The sequence below is a fragment of the Selaginella moellendorffii genome, unplaced genomic scaffold (assembly GCF_000143415.4).
Source record: "Selaginella moellendorffii unplaced genomic scaffold, v1.0 SELMOscaffold_8, whole genome shotgun sequence".
In the NCBI taxonomy this organism is placed as follows: Eukaryota; Viridiplantae; Streptophyta; class Lycopodiopsida; order Selaginellales; family Selaginellaceae; genus Selaginella; species Selaginella moellendorffii.
Window position 1 is genome coordinate 2,488,230 of NW_003314269.1, and position 18,622 is coordinate 2,506,851.

Genomic DNA, 18,622 nt, shown 5'->3' on the forward strand with positions numbered 1-18,622 from the left:
TATATATATATATATATATATATATATATATATATATATATATATATATATATATATATATATATATATATATATATATATATATATATATATATATTCATTTAGATTAATCTTCTGTTTATAGATTATATTATATAATTTATAAACTTTTCTAAAAATCAGCTGCAATAGCCTCCAATCTTTAAAAAAAATCTTTGTATAAGGAAATTTCAAAATTACAAATGTGTTGTTAAATTATATGTTTCTTCCTAGTTCTTTGACTTATATCTCTATAGCTCCCACAAGAATCACTGTGGAACACTAATGAATTCTCTTTTCTTCCTGTGCACACACCTCATCACTCCTCTAATCAATGAGAAAGCATGTATGCTCTCTGGGTGTTTCTATCTCTCACTTGCATGTGTTTTGGCTGGTGGAGATGCTTGTAAAATGTTTGTTTACAAGCTTCCTGTCCCGCAGATCAAGTATTCCTCAGCTTGCAAAGTCAGAATTGTGGATCCAAGAGAATGTAGCCGTCATATCCAAATCATGGACACTTTTCCAGAATCACCAATTGAACTTAGGTTGGTTTTTTCTCACTTTTTGAAACTGCTGGATAATTAATAATAAATATTATAATAAATAAGCAAACCATTATTTTATCAGGGACAATTTTAGAAAAATATGACCAGATATCCTAAATGTTTTTCAAACTAAAAAGAAGTCTTGCTGTGTTGGCTGGAGTTTCATTCATTGTCGATCTAACTCTTTCCTCTGTTTCGCACTGGTTAGAACAACGCTGGGTCCAGGAGGTGCGTGTGCCCATCTCATTGGTCCAGGCAGCCAAAAGCCAGTCAAACAATTCAACTCGTATTGACCGGCCACACACAAAAAAAGTGATGCCGGCATGACACACTCAACCTCTGTTACACGGCGTTTGGTGGTGCAGCGAATCCAAGATGACGAGCCAAGTGTAAAGACGTGAGCCAAGCTACCCGTCGCCATGGGAACTTCTCGCTCGCGTACCGGACATTTGGAAAGTTGTGTGCTTCTCTCGACACTTGGCCTGTGATCTGGGAAGATCATCCCTTTGTTTTTTTAAGACGCTTTGCGATCCTCTGTGTGGGCGGTGCCAGCCAGCCAGCCAAGTTCTAGCTCGTCCCCAACACTCCACTTGTATCGTCACCAGATCGTCCCGGGGGGCACTGTTGGCGAGATCCTCTTCGTGCGCACTGTTGGCGAGCTCATCTTCTATAAAAGAATGTGTGAGCGGTCCTTGATGCCAAATGTTATCGCCGTGGTGGGGGGTGATATGGACGCGGGCCACCTTCGCAGCAACCTGGGCTGGAAAAACATCTCATCTCCCCCGAGAAGCGAGCGCATCATATATCGTGCTGGCATGTTTGAGATGCGAGATAGTGTGGGATCTTACGTTTGTGCCGCGTATGCCCCAGCCGGGCACCACTTTTGTGCCCAAGAGGCGTCGTTTTAATGCAAGGCGTGGGCGCGTCCAGTGTTCCACTAGTGGAGTCATGCACCTCTTTTCATTTCTCTTTCTTTTTGTCAAGCCTCCCCACTGTAGGCCATTTGTCAACGGGCTGACTTTGTGTTCGTAGCTACCCCCTAGTTCACTCTCTCACCTGCATGATTGACCGAAAGGTTGCCTTCTTTTCGATAACAATGCCACGACATGATTTGCTTCTCCGCAGGGAAAAGCTTTGCTTGCAGCTGCATCGAAGCTCCCCTCGAAGTTTCGCCTTTCACACCCTTCACGGGACGGCTTAGGACTGTTCACAATTCAAGTCTTTTGGAGACCTCCAAACAATCTAACAAGAAAGGGGCGGTCAATATTGCTAGGACAAGGAATGAATGACCCCAACGCTTTGGCGGTGTGATACAGGAGAGGACTTTGGCGGAATGGATCTTTAAGGAGACCCCACTTGACCTTTGATTCGATACTTCCGGTGATCCAAGGAGTGCTCATTCTCAAATTGACTGTGATATAGAGTAGTCTTTGAGGAGTTTAGTTCCACCAGCGAAGTTGCCATGGAAGCTTCACAGGGTCTTGCAAAGGAACGAAGCGAAACAAAACAAACACCATTCAAGCCAACAAGTGACCTTGCGATTGCGTGACAACAAAAAGATCTTACAAGGAGTTTTTGGTCCACCTTCGTGGCGGGAAGCTTCCCGCGAGGGTGAGTTTTGCGCCCACGTGATCGAAATCCAAGCCCTTGGATTGGAAAGGTCCCCCTAACGCGACAAGAAAGAGAGTTTCGTTCCTCCTTGATCTCACTCGCGGGAAGCTGCCCAGGAAGACGCTATCGTCCTCGACAACCACCACGTGATAAAATGCGAGCTTCCTAGCGCCTTCCTTGCGATCCATAAGTGCCAGTTTCTTTCCAAGGAAGCTGCGCCAAGGCCAGACACCCACTTTCCTGGCAGCTCCCTTTGCATCAGCTCCACGTGAAAGAAATGGGTATGCCAGTTACCCATGTGGTGATATCCAGCCACCGGATGGGAACCACGCAAGCGATTTTAACCCGTACCATAGCTTTGGTTTGAAATGCCCACATTGTGGACCCAGTGGCATCCATGTGCAAATCATGCTACGAGAACAGTAAGGCACGAGGCCACCCAGTCATGGAAAGAAAAGAAATATCGCCAACCCAGAAAATTAGCATATTCCCGGGGGGATGCTACTGGCCAATAACGTGCTGCCCGGGCCAGCTACCCGCGATGTCACGCCAATGCGAAATGGGGCGTGATTGGCGGTGTCCGGGTCGCTGCCCAGACTGCCCGAGACTGTAGCAGCCCGCCCGCCCGCCGTTGGGCCGAACTGGAAATTTTTTTCAAACTTTTGCCCAGTTTACCCACGAGTTTTGCCTTTTAACCTTTTCCCTTACCTTTATCCCCGGCTGTATTTAAGCCACGCCCCTCCTTCCAAATCCCTAGACCAGTTCGTGGTGTGTTTCAAGAGAGGGGGAAAATCAAAAGGAGGGAAAGGAAAAATTCTCGATCTTGGATCTTGAGCTATAGCAGCAGCGATGGCGATGGCGATGGAGAATCAGCAGCAGAAACAGGGCTTCTCGTGGATCAGGGGCAAGGCAATCGGCGCTGGATCCTTTGGCACCGTGAGCCTGGCAGTGAACAGGGCGGATGGCTCGCTCTTCGCGGTGAAATCCGCGGAGATGGGCAACAGCGGCGAGATCGCGGCTCTGGAGAACGAGCGCCAGATCCTGGAGAGCCTGGATTGCCCACAGGTCATCCGGTGCCTTGGCGGCGACGACACCGCCGCGGAGCCCAGCAAGCCCGCGATGAAGAACGTCTTCCTCGAGTACATGCCCGGGGGGAGCCTGGTGGATCTCATGGCCAAGCTGGGCGGGAAGCTGGACGAGTCCCTGGTGAGGATCTACACGCGGGGAATCCTTCAAGGCCTGGAATTCCTCCACAGGAGCGGGATCGTGCACTGCGACATCAAGGGGAAGAACATCCTCGTCGGCTGCGAGAGTGTCAAGCTCGCGGATTTTGGGGCGGCCAAGAGGGTCGGGGCCAAATCCATGGCCGGGGGAGTGAAGGGGACGCCGCTGTGGATGGCGCCCGAGGCGGTGAGGCAGGAAGAACAGGGCGCGGCGTCGGATATCTGGTCGCTGGGCTGCACGGTGATCGAGATGCTCACGGGCAAGGCGCCATGGGGCGAGGCGGTGAGTGGATCCAACCCCATGGTCGCCATGTACAAGATTGCTTGCTCCAACGAGATCCCGGAGCTGCCCAGCTTCGTCTCCAGCGCTGGGCGAGATTTCCTGGCCAAGTGCCTGTGCCGGGATCCCTGCTCCAGGGCCTCGGCCGAGGAGCTCTTGCGGCATCCCTTTGTGAGCGGCGAGATGGCGGCGGAGGAGAAGGAGGAGGAGGAGAAGATTGAGGCAGCGTCGGTGACGCCCATATCGCCGAGGAGCCCCTTGGATTTCTCCCGCTTCTTCTCGATCAAGAGCAGCGCCACCGGCGACCTGCCCCGGCTGGAGGAAGACATCAAGTGGATTGTGGTGCGATCGCCGCAGGGGCAGCCACCCGCCGCGAATGCGTTCGAGCACCTTTCGGATTTCGCCGAGGAGCTCGAGGAGGAGGAGGAAGAGCAAGCCTCAGCTTCGCCAGCTATCTCCAAGGCCGTCTCCAAGGCCGAGGACGAGGAGAATTCGATCGAGCAGCCGCAGGATTGCGGCATTGCCAGCGGATTGCGAGTCGCCCAAGAGCCGGAATCATCGGATTGCAGCCCCAGTTCCTCCGGATCATCGTCGGCAACTCCCCTGTTTTTGGGGGATTTGCCGATTTCGAGGGGTGGAATCGCGAGGGCTTTTGTGGGGATTGGGAGAACCGGAAGATCAATTCGGCTGCCGCCACGGGCAACCGTTCCAAGAAGCCGAGGCCGGATCAAGCTGGCTAGCAGAATTGCCGCGGGGGGAATATCCGCGAGATATTCCCCCCGCGCTGTTGTAACTCCAAGTCTGAAAGATACTGGCACCAATTTGACACTCGAAAACCGTGTAGCTCTCGTTTTTGTGCTGCTTGTGGTATGTGTGCGTGCGTGCGTGCTGTTGTGCCTCTGCTCGTTGGATTCATTGTCCCACTCATTCTCGTTTGATTTTGTTTGGCAGTGGCGATGGTGGCGATTCCGCTCGCACGCCCTGATCGATCCCTCTTGCAGTTGCAATGTCGAGCGCAAGATTGGTATTCCATGGATCCCGCCGCTTCGGTTCCGGGATTGCGATTGATGGATGGATTGGCTCCGATTTTTAGATCCAATCTTCGCTAGGGCTCTCTTTGTTGGATACACAGGACGAATCTCCGACGTCACTCGCGCGCGCGGGGGCACCCAAATTGGCGCCAGGGATATGCGCATACACTCGCGGGGTTAGGTGTGGCAAGTTTGAAGTTTCAAACTCTCGAAAGCCAAAGCCAACCCGATTTTAATTAACCAATCTCCACCACCACCACCACCACCACCTAACGTTCGTTTGCTCGTTTTTTTCTTTTTCTTTTTTTCTGGCGAGGGTGACCTAACTTGGTCACCCAATTTCATGTTTCTTGCCCCATCCATCAACTTGTGACAAGAGCAAGCAATGGACAAGCCATCCTCCACCACACGCGCGCACAAGAGACCTTTAAGCTAACACCAAAGAAAGGAAAGGATAAATTCTTTGAAAAAGGGGCTTAAATTTCAAAAGCCAGGAAACATTGGCCCCTAACCTAACTGAAAGCTGCCGCAAGCCCCCGAGCTAAAGTCCATACAACTCAGGAAGCGAGTCCCACTGGCCGGCAGATTTTCTATTCCATATATCGATGATGCAACGCCATTTGTCTAAGCTTAAATGCGATGCGCCGCAACTAACCGGCCAAGGCCTCGTATTTTAATCGCACCCCAAAACACTATATGTGCTTCCGCCGAGATCGCGTCCGTCCAGGCCTCCCTTCCGCTTGTTTTTGGGATTTCTGGGCTCGCAATTGCCGGGGCGGGGGGCGATTATGTGTGGACAACACAAAGAGCTGGAATGTCTGTGCTGTGATCCATGGGCTTGCGTTATCTCTTTCGTTGTTAAATCGCTGTTGTTTGCTGGTTCGGCTCACTCTGGCGGGAAGAAACAGGACAAGCAAGGCGATTGCTTGTGTAAACAACGGCGGCACAGACAAAAACGTATATAGCAATAGAAAGCCAGCCTAGCGCGAGATCAAAGTCTTGTTATACACACAAAAATACCACCACCGTCGTGCCTCGACCGACACGCCACCGGCACAAAGCACTCTCTTTGGATGCCCCTTCAAGCCAAGTTTTTCTCCCACAATGTTTTTTTATACACTTTTATTCGGGAAAAAACTAGAAAACTCTGGGAAAAGGAAATATCTTGTTCATGCTTGGCATGCACTCTACCGTGATTGAGAAACCTAAAAATATACAGAACCACCGCTGCCGCTGTCTCTCTCTCTTATAATCAAACGCCCAATTCTGCTCTCCTACATGCACTGCACTTTGCTTGGCATTGTGACAATTCCGGTCGTTATTTCCCGTGATTGGCTACGCGCCAGGGCCAATTGGATTGGGCCCTCGGCCACTGTGATTGGCAGTTGCTCGGCATTGGCGCGCGGGGCGGGGAAGAGTTTAGGGCGTGTGATTGGCTAATCGTCCCCTTGTTAAATATGGCACACGATTGTTGCCAACACTATTGGTAGCTCGCGATTTTGGTAAATCCATATCTGATTCTCTCTGTTTATATTCGTGAAAAGCGAGCGTCGGACCTTTTCGTCTTATCCCCAACAAGCTTGCCATTCTTAGCTTGCGATGGCACTCCTCTGAAAATTTCAATCAAGCTGCGCTGGGGTTACCCTGTCATTTAACGTGAAGCAAAGTCCCAGCAAAGTTGACCCGTAGCAAGCAAGCACACGAGCGCCAAAGGGTTTCTTACAATCTGTAATTTTTTTGTTTTTTTCTCGTCCTTTTTTCTCTTTAAATTTTATTTATTTACTTTTGCTTTTAATTCCTTGCTTTGAGGCGTCGTTTGTTTTGTTGTAGATATAGATAGCAGAAGAAATCTTCGATCAATTTACCTCGACGAGGAGCGCACCACCTTCGTCCATCCCGTCCACCGGTGGAATTGAGGCTGGGCTGGCGCGAGAGTGGCGACACAGAAAACACAGCTCACGCTCTCGCACGTAGTTCCCTTCATGGCCATGTAGCAAGCATCTTAAATCGAATCTTTCCAGTTCCCTTCATGGCCATGTAGCAAGCATCTAAATCGAATCTTTCAACACCCCCACACCAGACGTCGTGTAATAGTGTAATCGTTTCTATTGGCTGCCGTCCTTTGCTGCGCCCTAAAACAGAGCCTCCCCCTGTTAAAAGCCGGTGAGGCGCGGCCACCGGTAGGTACAGTGGTTGATCTTTGTGCCGAGTGGCCAATCAAGAGAGCCGCCGCCAATTGCCGTCCAATGGGAGCCGCGTTGGCCCTTTGAAACGAACCCGGGCCCGCCACGTGGCACGCATTACCTGAGCGTGGCGGCGAATCTATCCTGATGCTTTTTTCCCGCCAGAGAAGGAGTGCCTTCGGTCGGATTCCCCAAAATATTCGGGGTGGATCAAGGGGGGTAAAAGGGCAAGTAAACCCGCTTGGTTTTTTAACTCATTTTTCTCGGCGTATATTTCTTTCAAGCCCTCGAATGAGAAAGAACTGAGCGAGAGAAGAGTGAAGAGCGTTGGCGCTCGTTCTTGACGGCTATGGCCGATCGGGTCGTGAGGTCGTGGGTGTGCGGCGGTCTCATCGGCGCGGGGGCCTTCGGTAGCGTAAATTTGGCGGTGGACAACGAAACAGGGGATCTGTTCGCGGTGAAATCGACCGAGTGTAGCGGCGGGCGGTCCAGCGATGGCGCGCTGCTGGCGCTGGAGAACGAGTTGTCGATCCTCCAGAGCCTCCAATCCTCTCCCCGGATCGTCAAGTGCCTGGGATCGGCGTGGTCGAGTTCGGCGGAATCGGGGCAGCCGGTGCGCAGCGTCTTCCTCGAGTACATGCCCGGCGGCAGCATCGCCGATCTCATGGCCAAGCTGGGCGGCAAGCTCCACGAATCTCTGGCGAGGATCTACACCCGGGGGATCCTCGAGGGCCTCGAGTTCCTCCACCGGCGCGGGATCGTGCACTGCGACATCAAGGGGAAGAACGTCCTCGTCGGCGCCACCGGCGTCAAGCTCGCGGACTTCGGCGCCGCCAAGCGCCTGAGCGGCGCCGCCCACTACCAGCACCACCAGCAATCGCCCATGATCAAGGGGACGCCGCTGTGGATGGCGCCCGAGGTGGTCCGGCAGGAAGAACAGGGCACGGCCTCGGACATCTGGTCGCTGGGATGCACGGTTCTGGAGATGATCACCGGCCGCGCGCCCTGGGGCGATGTCAAGCACACATTCTCGGCGCTCTACCGGATCGGGTGTAGCGAGGAGCTGCCCGAGCTGCCGTGGTGGCTGTCCGAGCAGGGCAAGGATTTCGTGATGAATTGCCTGAGGAGGGATCCCCGGGAGCGGTGGACGAGCGCCCAGCTCCTCCAGCACCCATTTGTGATGGAGGCCATGGAATCGCCATCGCCGTCGCTGATCGCGGCGCCGCGGCGAGCTAGCGCAGGGGATTTGGACAGCGTCCAGATTACCAAGCTCCTGGCGGATATGCCGGTGGTGGCGGAGGAGGAGGAGGAGAAAGGAGTCGCGGAGGCGGCGGAGAGGCGGCGATTGGTTCGTCCCAGATTGGAAGTTTGCGGCAACTGGGATGATCAGGGTCACGGGAGCGATCCGGGGATGAGCCCGAGCTCCGCGGGGGGCAAGTGGATCGTTGTGCGATCGCCGCAAGGGGGAAACAACTGGAATCTCCCGGACCCATTCAATCTCCTCTCGGATTTCGAGTCCGGGGAGGATGGCGAGGTTGTCGATGCCAGCAGCGATGATGATGAGCGCAAAGCGGTGGAAGTGGAGCTCGAGGTGGAAGATCAAGAGGAAGAGGAAGAAGAAGAAGAAGAAAAGGGTGTGAGGAGTTTGGAATCATCGCCGGTGGATCATGCCGAGGAAGAGGCCTCTTCTTCCTCGACTTCTTCGTCTTCTTGCGGTTTGGTTTTCTGTTACGAGTTTTGGGCGTGGACGAATCCACAACCGAAATTCTACCGCGCGAGTTTGCTCCAACAAGAAGGCCACCGGATTGGATTCCCCCCCGGCTCCTCCTCCTCCTCCAGATCCGATCGCCGCCCTTGGCAATGCGGGAAAGATCCGCCGCCCCGGCGAAGGAAGAAGAATCGATCCAGGAAGAAGAAGAAGAAGCGGAGGAGGCGACGAGGGAGGTGGATCATTGCTGCCGCTGACGGCGATGATGAGCTAGGATTGCCGGATTCATGCGTGGAGTGCAAGAGCCGGAAGCGTCTCGCATTGTTCTTGCTTCTGTTTGATTCCTCGTCAAGAAGATGGAGGAAGAAAAAGAAAAGTAAAAGAAAATCCTTGTCTTCCAACCGTAAAAACAGTAGTACTCTTTGGCCCTCCCCTGTTTTTTAGGGTTCTTGGCGCGTGTTTGGTTTCGCGCGCTTTGGCGCGTGCGAAGGAAGGGATAAAACCGCAATCGCAAAATTTTCCTCTGCTCGGATTCTGCGCGCGGGCGGAGCTGTTTCGTTCTCAGATCTCTCAACCTGAAGCGCGCAAGCGGCCAGCCCGCGCTTTTCCGCCTTTAATCTTTTTCCTCTGCGACGAGAGCGAGAAACTTTCGCTCTCCCGGGGCCTCGCAACTTGCACTTGCACTTTGCGCACATCTCATTCGCGCACCTCTCGCTCGCCGCCGTGTCACGAGTGTCGCTATAAGGCTCTGCGCGCTGCTGGTACCATAAAAACTCGTAACGCTAGCCAGGGAAACCAACGCACCGCTTTTGGGCGATGGCAAAAAAGCGATACGAAGCGAGCGAGCGAGCGAGCGAGCGCTGCAAGCGAGCTCTAGTTGGCTTTGCTGGCCTTTCGGTTTTCGCTTTTGTTTGCTTGGCCCTTGGCGAGCGTGGCTGGCAATTGGCTCGCTCCTTTTCCCCTTGCTTGCCTCATGAGGAAACTGCGATCCAGCCATCATCATATCACGCCCCGCCACCGCCACCGCCGCCCCCCGGATTACGCGACTAAGCTAACGCGACTGCGCTTGCGCTTGCTTAGCGACGGTGCTTTGGATTTGGATCATCCAGCGAAGCCTCCAGTCTTGTTTTCTTCTCATCCATATCGTGCTCTGTCGCATACACTGCTCTGTTTTGCTGCTGCTTCTGTAACCTACACACGCACCAAACACAGCGAACCTGTTAGCTCTGTCTGTCTGTCCCTCTCCCTTTGTCCATTTTTTTATTCCTCTTCTTCCAATTTCTTCCTCAAGTGGAGTGGAGTTTAGCTACAAAGATGGAGGACAGGATCAAATCTATATATCAAAATCAGAGCAAGGAATAGCTCTCTCTCTCTCTCTCTCAAGTGGAGTAGAGTTTAGCTACAAAGATGGAGGACAGGATCAAATCTATATATCAAAATCGGAGCAAGGAATAGTTCTCTCTCTCTCTCTCTCTCTGTGACGGAAGTCCTCCCTTCCTCTCCGGAGTTTATAGCGTTGGCTGCGTCGTCCAGTCCATTAATTGGGCGTCGTGATCATCCGGATCGATGTCAAGCGCTGCTGCTGCTGCCCCTTGTGCCTCAGGAGCAGCCGAAGATGGAGCGGGCGCGGGTAGTACTTGGTTCACGCGGCTGACGAGCTCCTCCACTTCCTCGTCTGTGAACCTGTTTTGGATATCCTCGACAATCTGTTTGACAGAGCTGGTCGTCACTGCTCATGCTTGGAGACTCTAAACAAAGATATGTGAAAATTCCTGTCGATCCATGTCTAGTGGCTGTCTCGTGCATGAACCTTGCATTTCCTGGATGCAAATTGCTACTGATCTTCCAGAGAGGGAGAGAGAAAGAGAGAGACGAGACGAGACGTCTACCAAAGAGATACCAGAGATGAGACGATACGGCTACTAGGGAGAGAGAAGCAAAGACGTCTTACCAGAAGAACTTCCACCGAGAGAGAGATCTACCAGAGAGAGAAGGAGAGCGAAAGATGAGACGATACGTCTACCACAGAGAGAGAAAGATCAACCAGACAAAGAGTCAGAGAGATGAGTCTACCCAGAGAGAGAGAGAGAGATCTTTCTCGTCTGTCTCTAAGGAGCGAAGAGACGTCTTACCAGATGAACTTCCACAGCGGAAGCTGGGCGTAAGTTCGCGACTTGCAAGCGTTCCGGCCTGAGTAGCCGGGCTGCCAGGGGCTCCTTGGATAGCTTCGCCAAGCTCTCTCGGGACTGTGTGGCAGCGGGCGTGTGGATGAGATAGTCGTACACCTAGAAGCTCGCAAAAGCCATCGATCGGTCAGTGCTCTCTAATTCTCGTACTCACACAAGTTCTGTGGCTTTCTTTACCTTGAGCTCGGACTGCGTTACGGTACTCACAGCTCCCGCAAAACCCTGGTCGGCTCCTCGCTTGCGCAGCAAATCCAGCACCTCGAGGTTGCTGAGGATTCCAGTGTGCGCCTCGATGCTGCCCAACAGCGATTCAAGCCGGTCAAACCCACCACACGATTCGCAGCTTACATTTTCATCGCTAGGCCTTTTGCGCTCAAGAACCCTAAATCTTAAATTTTTTTAGGGTTTATGGTCATAGCAGCGCGGGAGAAGAAGCGATTGCGCGATGCGGTCGTGCGCATTGCCGCTGCCTCCGATGCGCGCAGCTTGCCGCTCCTGGAGCGCTGCATTTCTCCGCTACTGCGGGTGTCCAGCTCGGTGTACGCTGCAGTGGTGCGCGCCCGGCGAATGCTCTACGATGCAGGAATTTTTCGGGCAACGAGGTAATCGAATTGCTTTTGCTCCTAGTTTCGATAGAGAGCTTGCCCTTCCATCCAGACTGCCGGTGCCGGTTGTGAGCGTTGGAAATGTGACTTGGGGCGGAAATGGGAAGACACCCATGGCGGAATTTCTTGCATGGTGTTTCGTTTACGCTGGAATCAATCCAATTGTTCTCACAAGGGTAAGGGTACAGCCTTCTAGTTTCGTTTTTTCCAGCATTCATCTTGCTGGAACTGAGCAGGGGTATGGAGGCGGGGATGAAGCTCGAATGCTGGCGAAGCATTTTCAAGGCTCTCCCGTCAGGCTTGGAGTTGGAGCTGACAGGGTGAAATCCGCGCTTTCGATTCTGGAGCAGTGTGGCAAGCTGGACACGGCCAGAAGAAGATCGCTTGCCAAGTTGATCGACTTTGGAGGCAATCCACCGGCTTGGCCTAGAAACTCTGAGATTGGAGTTGCCATTCTTGATGATGGTATGCAGGTTTGTTTGCTTAAGTTCGCATAGACGAGGTCTCACTTTCCTTCTCTTCTTTTCTCCTTCTCTTTGGCATTTGACAGCATCTCAGGATAGCAAGGGACGTTGAGATTGTCATGGTGAATGCCGTGACACTGTTTGGAAACGAGAGGATGATCCCTTGGGGTCCTCTGCGTGAACCTCTTGATTCTCTACGACGAGCCCAAGTTATCGTCGTTCACCACGCAAACCTTGTAAGCTCCAAACCTCGGTTCTTTCAGTAACGAGTACTTTTCTTTCAGGTCTCGACAGAAAGACTCGGAGCCATTGTATCCATCCTGGAAGGCCATTTGGATGGATCAAAGCCAGTTTTTGCCTTCTCCGAGATGGCTCCGCAACAGTTTTTCTGCCCGTCACAAGATCGATCGCTTGCATTGTCTTCTGTCGAGGGTGCCGTGGTTGTTTGCATCTCCGGTGTGGGATGCCCGGACTCCATGTCTCTCTGCCTCGTTCAGGTATCACTAGTTTACCTCGAATCCTTGGCGATGACAGAACTTCGTTTATGGATAGCTTGGAGCTTCGGAAGTTCACAGACTGGATTATAATGATCACCATATATTTGAAGCGGAGGTTTGCTGATTTTTTCTTAGTATTGTCTAACCATGTTCACTGATTTCGTGGCTAACTTCCAGGACATGGTGGCTATGGAGGATAAGATTTTAGAGCTGAAGAAAAGCACTCGCGAGGTCGTAGTTGCTGTAACATCTGAAAAGGATTACTTGCGACACCCCCAATTGTGGAAGCGTCACGAAGTTTTGGTGCTGTGCTCGGCTCTTAAGGTGATAAATTCGCGAGATTTCATGGATTTGCTCGCGAATACCATGGCCAAGTAGGAAAAATTCGATTTTTACATTGAGGATTTAATGTGAGCCGTGCGATTCATCCATTTGAAAAGATTCTCTTTTACTCGGAGGTTTAGGGCTTTTGGGCCCATGGCTAGGTCGGGCCGGGAAATGGAGGCTGGATGAATCGCGAGGTACGCAATGGCGGCTTGAGCGCTCATGAATGCGGAGAGAATGGTGATATGCCGCGAGCTGCTGCTAGCGAGACGGCTCCTCGGGCATAGTTTTAATAGTGCGCGATTCGGCTATAGCGGCTTGCGATTCCAATCGAGCGTAGTAGCGGCCGAGTGTAAGATTTCTTCGTCGGATGCGGCGGATAGCGCTAGAAAGACGCCTGGGGATTTTTTGCCGGAGGATGGCCGTGTAGGAGACCTGGTAGTGGGCGAGATTTTGAGGGAGGCCTCGCAGGAACAGAGAGAGATAAAAGAGAATGCTAGAAGTTCGTCGTCCAAGAAATATGGAGAAGTTTCTATAGATCAGAAAGCTGTGGAGCAGGCTTTCGACTACTTTGTGGTGATCGATTTCGAGGCAACGTGCGACTCGACCGTGTTCTTCCCGCAGGAGATCATCGAGTTTCCTTCGGTCCTGGTCGCGGTGCATTCTTTATCAGTGGAGGATAGCTTCCAGACGTATGTCAAGCCCACATTCAATCCCCAGCTCACGGATTTTTGCAAGCGGCTTACCGGTATTGAGCAGACCCAGGTTTCGATGCATCACCCTTCATCTTTGCTCGTAGTTTAGTTCGCAGTTTGCTTGTAGTTTATTTCATCTTTGCTCGTATTTTAGTTCGTTTTGAGCGTAGTTTAGTTCGTTTTCCTCGTAGAATAGTTCGTTCGTTCGTTCGTTCGTTGGTAGTTTAGTTCGTTTCTTCGTGTATTTTTTCTATCCGTGCTCACGCTATAGTTTTTTTCTTTCTTGTCCAGGTTGATAATGGAATGGCTTTGGCCGAGGCTTTGGTCAAGCATGACAAGTGGCTTGAAGATAAAGGCGTCAAGAGTAAGAGATTTGGGGTGATAACTTGGACGGACTGGGACTGCAAAGTCATGCTCGATTTTGAGTGCCGGTTGAAGGGTCTGACGAAGCCATCCTACTTCAACAAGTATGACGCCAGTGCTTGGATCTTTCCTTTCCTGAGCTTACTTTTTACTCTTTGCAGGTGGATAAATCTCAAGTCTTGTTTCCAGGAGAAGTTTGGCGACAAGTTCAACTTGAAAAAGGCTGTGCAGCATGCCGGGCTGCAATGGCAAGGGCGAGAGCACTGTGGTCTCGATGACGCGAAGAACACCGCCTCGCTTGCAATGGAACTCGTGAAACGCGGGATGCAGATCGGGTTCACCCAGCATCAGAGCTCCCGGAAGCCAGCCATCACGAATATCAGCTCGGAGTTCATGCCAAAGCTGAAGAAAATCCTCGAGGCTCTTCCACGCAGCAGTGACATCGACGAGACGAGCATCACCGTCGGCGCAGATAACCTTTGCTACTGCGGGGTAAAGTGCAAGACGAGACTTGTGAGAAAGGCCGGGCCGAACCAAGGCAAGTTCTTCCTGTCCTGCGGCAACTGGACGCTCACCGAGGGTGGCAAATGCACGTACTTCGAATGGATGAATCCTCCGGAGCAACACTCGCCATCACCCGCAAAGTCATGACATCAACATGGTATGTCCGTCTCAACTTTCATGTTTCACTTTAGATCAAACTTCCTTCTCCAGGATCTCGCAAAGTTCACAACCAAATGGTATGAGTATAAACATTTAGAAGTTTTCTGTACAAGTTCACTTGGAACTTTCTTTCCAGGATCCCGTGAAGCAGGAAAACAGAAGGAAACCAAATGGGGTATGTCACAACCTTCAAAGATTCACAAGTTTTTTCTCATTCCTTCAAACCCACCTATCCTGTATCTAACTTTTTTTTCGTTACTTTGGCGAAACTCTATATATCTTAGAATCCCGTGGAGCACTGCTTGAGCCCGGGGCTCCACACAGCCGGCAGCAAAAACTTCCTGCCATCCAAACCTTGCGCATTGTAGCTACTCCCGCTGGTTTTATCGACGAGCAACTCTCCAGGATACCCGGGGTACGACCCCGTACCGAAGATTCCCGTACACGCCGTACCGGACTCTAACGGGACGCTAGCGTCACCCTGGTAGTAACCATCGCCGAATGGATTGGTGGCGGCGCCGGCCAGCATGAGCGCCAGGTTGATCACCATGCCGTCCATGCCCACGTCAGCATTTGGCGGGACGAGTGGCTGGCTATCTCGGGGTCCGTACTGGGGTAGCGCGAATGGCCAGGCGCACATCCCCGGGCACTGGGTGGCCGAATTGCCCACCCAGGCGTACGGAAGCCGGGGTCCTCGCGTGGCCAATGAGCCGTTCAGGTAGGAGTGGGTGGCGCAGCTGTCCATGCAGAAGCGCTCTACCGCCACGTCGGCGGCGGTGAGGAGGACGTAGAGGGATTTCTGGTGAGCTGGCAGCTTGGCACTGGCCAGCGCGGTGGCGATTACGCGCGGAATGTCGCTGCGGTGGAGGCTCTTCCCCAGCGGAATGCCCACCGAGATCTGACCGCCCAGGCGCACCGAGGATTTGACGCGGTCGGATGCGGCGTCCGTGTAGGTGGAGATTATTTTCCAGAATCCGTACGTGGACGGCGAGGCCGTGTTGGATGCGTTGAAGGAGTGGAGGAAGTCGACGATGATGGATTGCTGGGCAGGCGTGAAATCGCCGTACCAGACGAGGAAGACCATGAGGCAGCCGCGGCCGGTGAGCAATCGCCCGCCGTGGTAATCGAGGACGAGCGGCGCGGTCGGGACGAGCTCCTGGAGCTGGCGAGCTGCGCGGCGATCGATCGAGGGGGCGGCGCCGGCGCTGGCCGCGATCGCCAGTAGCAGCAGGAGCGCGAGCTTTGCGACGATCGGCATATCCGTGGCAGGAGAAATCGATAGAATTCAAGTATTTCTTGCCAGAAGATCGATTGGAATCCCTGGACAGAAGGGAGAGAGAGAGAGAGGAAATGTAGGAATTAAACAAACAACGAGCGAGCTCGTCTTCCCTGCAGCGATTTATATACCTCGAGACAAAGCGCCACGCCACGAATGTAGCTAAGCTAATGGCGCTTTGTCGCGCAGTGGAGCAAAGAGGAGGAGGAGGAGTGGTGCGTCGGCGCCAGCCATAGCTTAGCTTCCATCACACGCCCAGGAGCCCTAAAAGTAAGTTCCTGGCATTCGAATTTCTCGGGGAGGCCAATGGATGTCTGACACCTGTTCTGGCGCCATGGTGAATGCCACAGTAGGAAAACTGTAGCGTCGAGATGGAGGCCAGTTGTCACGGGGGACACGTAGAGCGCGATCGGGCCGCCCGTTACCCTGCGCGTGGTTTTTCAATGATTGCTCTCGGCGAGCTTATCGACACCAGCTGTCAGGCGGATCGCTGACGTGGAATGGGGAATATCCTTGCATTCAAAGTTCAAAATTTTAAAAACCTTTTTGCCGGGAAAGAAGTAATTCTAGCGATTGACTGATTCGAGAAGCGAACGTCATCAAATTCGATTCGATCGAGAATAAAAGTTGGCTTGCCAAATTTTCCTGGTCATGGATGATTCGAGTGACAATGATTGATCCATTGGTTTGGGATCAGCCAGCTCCCGTGAGCCCGAAACTTCATGGTTTTCTGATCTCATCGGATCAGAAGAGGACAGCATTTGTTTGTTAGGTGCATCGTCCGATTCGTCGTTTCTCTGGGTGGTCCAATCTCGTCGCCCGAAAGTGTCCTGGGATATTGCCTGAAGACCTTCGCCTCGAACTCGTTTCATTGGCAAAGGGAGGTCTAACTACGGAATTCGTTTTCTATTGATCCCTCCACTTTTGCTTGACACTCACTTGACACCAGCCGTACTAAATTGGTCCGATTGACGAGGGAGGATGGGTCCGGACTTTGTGGCTTGGATTCGACACTAGTGTCATTCAATCAAGTCAGCTCCACTCAATCATTCAAGCCCGTGTAGCATGGCTCATTCGTAGAAGGACACATCAGCTTTGTGCAAGTCCTTGTTGTTGGAGTGTCAATTTCCGTACTGGATTGGTTCTTCTTCTTTTGGTAGTGTTAGTGCCTGCTGCGGTGCGAGTTGATGTTTTCACCCTCAAAGGGTGTCCTATGAAACTCTAGGATGATAAAATTCTACATAGTGCTCTGGAAATCATTCCTGGAATCACATGATTCAACGTCAACTTTCGGGCAGCTTGTGAAGCTGGCATTTGGTTTAGGATCACGAGGAACAGCCAATCAGCAAGTTTGCTGCTCTTGAATCATGGTATTGTTCTGTCTGTGCAACCCACTTGTGGAGATGACGCCAGGACCAAGTTCAATGGTAAGAAGAAGATTGATAGCGTACTGAGGTTCATGGCTCGTGCAAACCCTGCTGGCATGGCCAGTCGTGTGCGTTGAGCCGGGGAACTGTCTAAACAGCTTATCATGGCAGGCTTCCAGCAGATATCGGACGACAGTGACGACATCAATGTCCATTATCCAGTAAGTGCCATGAAAAGTGGTGCAAGCTGTACCTGTGTCAAGTTCCTTAGTGTGGGGATTCAGCGTTGTTCCTCTTCCTTTGTAACTCCTATGAATCTTGCTATAAGAATCTTGATTGTAGAGTGGAAGAAGTTGCATGATAAAACCTTTAAGATTATAGATTGACCCTAGATTGGCTTCTTGATGCAACGGATGGCATACTTGTGATGTAATTTACAGGGTTGATCTCAAGGTGATCTCTGGCATTGCAAGGGTTCTATAAGCTGGAAGCTGTTGAAAAAGAGTCGGCGATCTCAAATTGCTTATTCACTTTAGGAGCTCGTGCTCAAAGGTTGATGCTTTGGGATTTGGTCAAGAATGAGAGCCGTTTCTTTGTTAGGTGCGTCGCACCGTTCGTCGTTTCCATGGTGGTCCGGGATATTGCCTGAAGATCTCAAGTATTTTAATGACTTTGCCGTACTATAACTCGTTTCATTGCAGAGGTGTTTTTCTATTGTTTCACATGCCGTACTCACTCAATGAAAGTCGTGAATCATTCAAGTCCCTGTAGCTCTGCTTCTTCATGGAATGAACCCATCAATTCCTTTCTTGTTGGAGTGTCAATTTCCGTACATGGTGGATCCACCTCGAAATAGTACTTCGGCCAATTTTCTCAAAGTGCCCCTGGAAAATATTCCAGGAATTCACATGATTTAACATCAGCTTTCTGGCAACTTGGTAGGCTGGCACTTTGTTGGTGTGTCAATTGTGTTTACGCTCACGAGGGATGCATGCAGCAGCCAATGGGGTGGTACCAGCACTGGCTCTTCTGAGGGTCTTGATTCTCAATATTTATGGGCTTCTATAAGAGAAAAGAGGCAAAATATCTTTACCAAGATCTTGTAGACCGCGCAATACTGCTTTCCTGCTAATGCCGGTTGGTGTGGGGTTTTGGCAAGAAAATACTATCCATTATCCATGGAATGCACCGTTGACTTCTTCGGACAGTGCTTTGACCATAACTTTCTTCTGCTTGGTGTGAGCGAGATCACAAAATCCTTGAACACGGCTATGGGCTGGTGTTTCTTTGTCGCTTTCCCAATTTCCTTTTTAACACTTGTGCACAGCGCCCTGTGTGTTCTTTGCTGGAATCACGCAATAATGTAATGCGAGGTGGGCATTGGGAATCACAGACAAAGGCAGTGATCGATCCGATCAGCAAAGCAAAGCCAATCTTATTCGACTGATTGCGAGCAATTGTTTGGAAGGCAGCTCTCTTTCTATATGTTAGATCCGTGGTGCTGAAATACCACCCGAAATGTTTCAAACTGTGTCGGTATAGATGTGACGAGGGGACCAGATCACCTTTAGATAGTAATCCCC

General features: G+C 51.7%; 6 protein-coding genes across 6 annotated transcripts; 4 read left to right on the forward strand and 2 right to left on the reverse strand.

Annotated features, from left to right (window-relative positions):
* The first annotated feature begins 2,949 nt into the window (after nt 1-2,949).
* LOC9632137 (mitogen-activated protein kinase kinase kinase 17) lies at nt 2,950-4,889 on the forward strand. The gene is made up of 3 exons (XM_002967009.2): nt 2,950-4,544; nt 4,629-4,701; nt 4,810-4,889. Exons 1-3 carry the CDS (start codon nt 3,024-3,026, stop codon nt 4,887-4,889), a joined length of 1,674 nt encoding a protein of 557 aa, XP_002967055.2. The 5' UTR covers nt 2,950-3,023.
* Nucleotides 4,890-7,193: 2,304 nt separating this feature from the next.
* LOC9635732 (mitogen-activated protein kinase kinase kinase 17) lies at nt 7,194-9,043 on the forward strand. The gene has a single exon (XM_024672125.1). The coding sequence runs from the start codon at nt 7,241-7,243 to the stop codon at nt 9,041-9,043; it is 1,803 nt and encodes a 600-aa protein (XP_024527893.1). The 5' UTR covers nt 7,194-7,240.
* Nucleotides 9,044-9,914: 871 nt separating this feature from the next.
* Nucleotides 9,915-11,167, reverse strand: LOC9635733 (DNA-directed RNA polymerase III subunit RPC9). Its single transcript, XM_024671946.1, has 4 exons — nt 11,134-11,167; nt 10,963-11,080; nt 10,732-10,884; nt 9,915-10,305 (listed from the first exon to the last, which is right to left on the reverse strand). The coding sequence occupies exons 1-4, from the start codon at nt 11,139-11,141 to the stop codon at nt 10,108-10,110; spliced, it is 477 nt and encodes a 158-aa protein (XP_024527714.1). The 5' UTR covers nt 11,142-11,167; the 3' UTR covers nt 9,915-10,107.
* Nucleotides 11,074-12,778, forward strand: LOC9632138 (probable tetraacyldisaccharide 4'-kinase, mitochondrial). The gene is made up of 7 exons (XM_002967011.2): nt 11,074-11,387; nt 11,443-11,566; nt 11,627-11,863; nt 11,941-12,090; nt 12,139-12,351; nt 12,407-12,466; nt 12,529-12,778. Exons 1-7 carry the CDS (start codon nt 11,194-11,196, stop codon nt 12,727-12,729), a joined length of 1,179 nt encoding a protein of 392 aa, XP_002967057.1. The 5' UTR covers nt 11,074-11,193; the 3' UTR covers nt 12,730-12,778.
* A 35-nt stretch (nt 12,779-12,813) lies between these two features.
* On the forward strand, nt 12,814-14,672 carry LOC9635734 (3'-5' exoribonuclease 1). The gene is made up of 5 exons (XM_002967012.2): nt 12,814-13,440; nt 13,662-13,837; nt 13,895-14,394; nt 14,448-14,473; nt 14,533-14,672. The coding sequence occupies exons 1-3, from the start codon at nt 12,898-12,900 to the stop codon at nt 14,382-14,384; spliced, it is 1,209 nt and encodes a 402-aa protein (XP_002967058.2). The 5' UTR covers nt 12,814-12,897; the 3' UTR covers nt 14,385-14,394; nt 14,448-14,473; nt 14,533-14,672.
* On the reverse strand, nt 14,560-15,914 carry LOC9635735 (protein EXORDIUM-like 2). Its single transcript, XM_002967375.2, has one exon. The coding sequence runs from the start codon at nt 15,652-15,654 to the stop codon at nt 14,677-14,679; it is 978 nt and encodes a 325-aa protein (XP_002967421.1). The 5' UTR covers nt 15,655-15,914; the 3' UTR covers nt 14,560-14,676.
* Nucleotides 15,915-18,622: the final 2,708 nt, after the last annotated feature.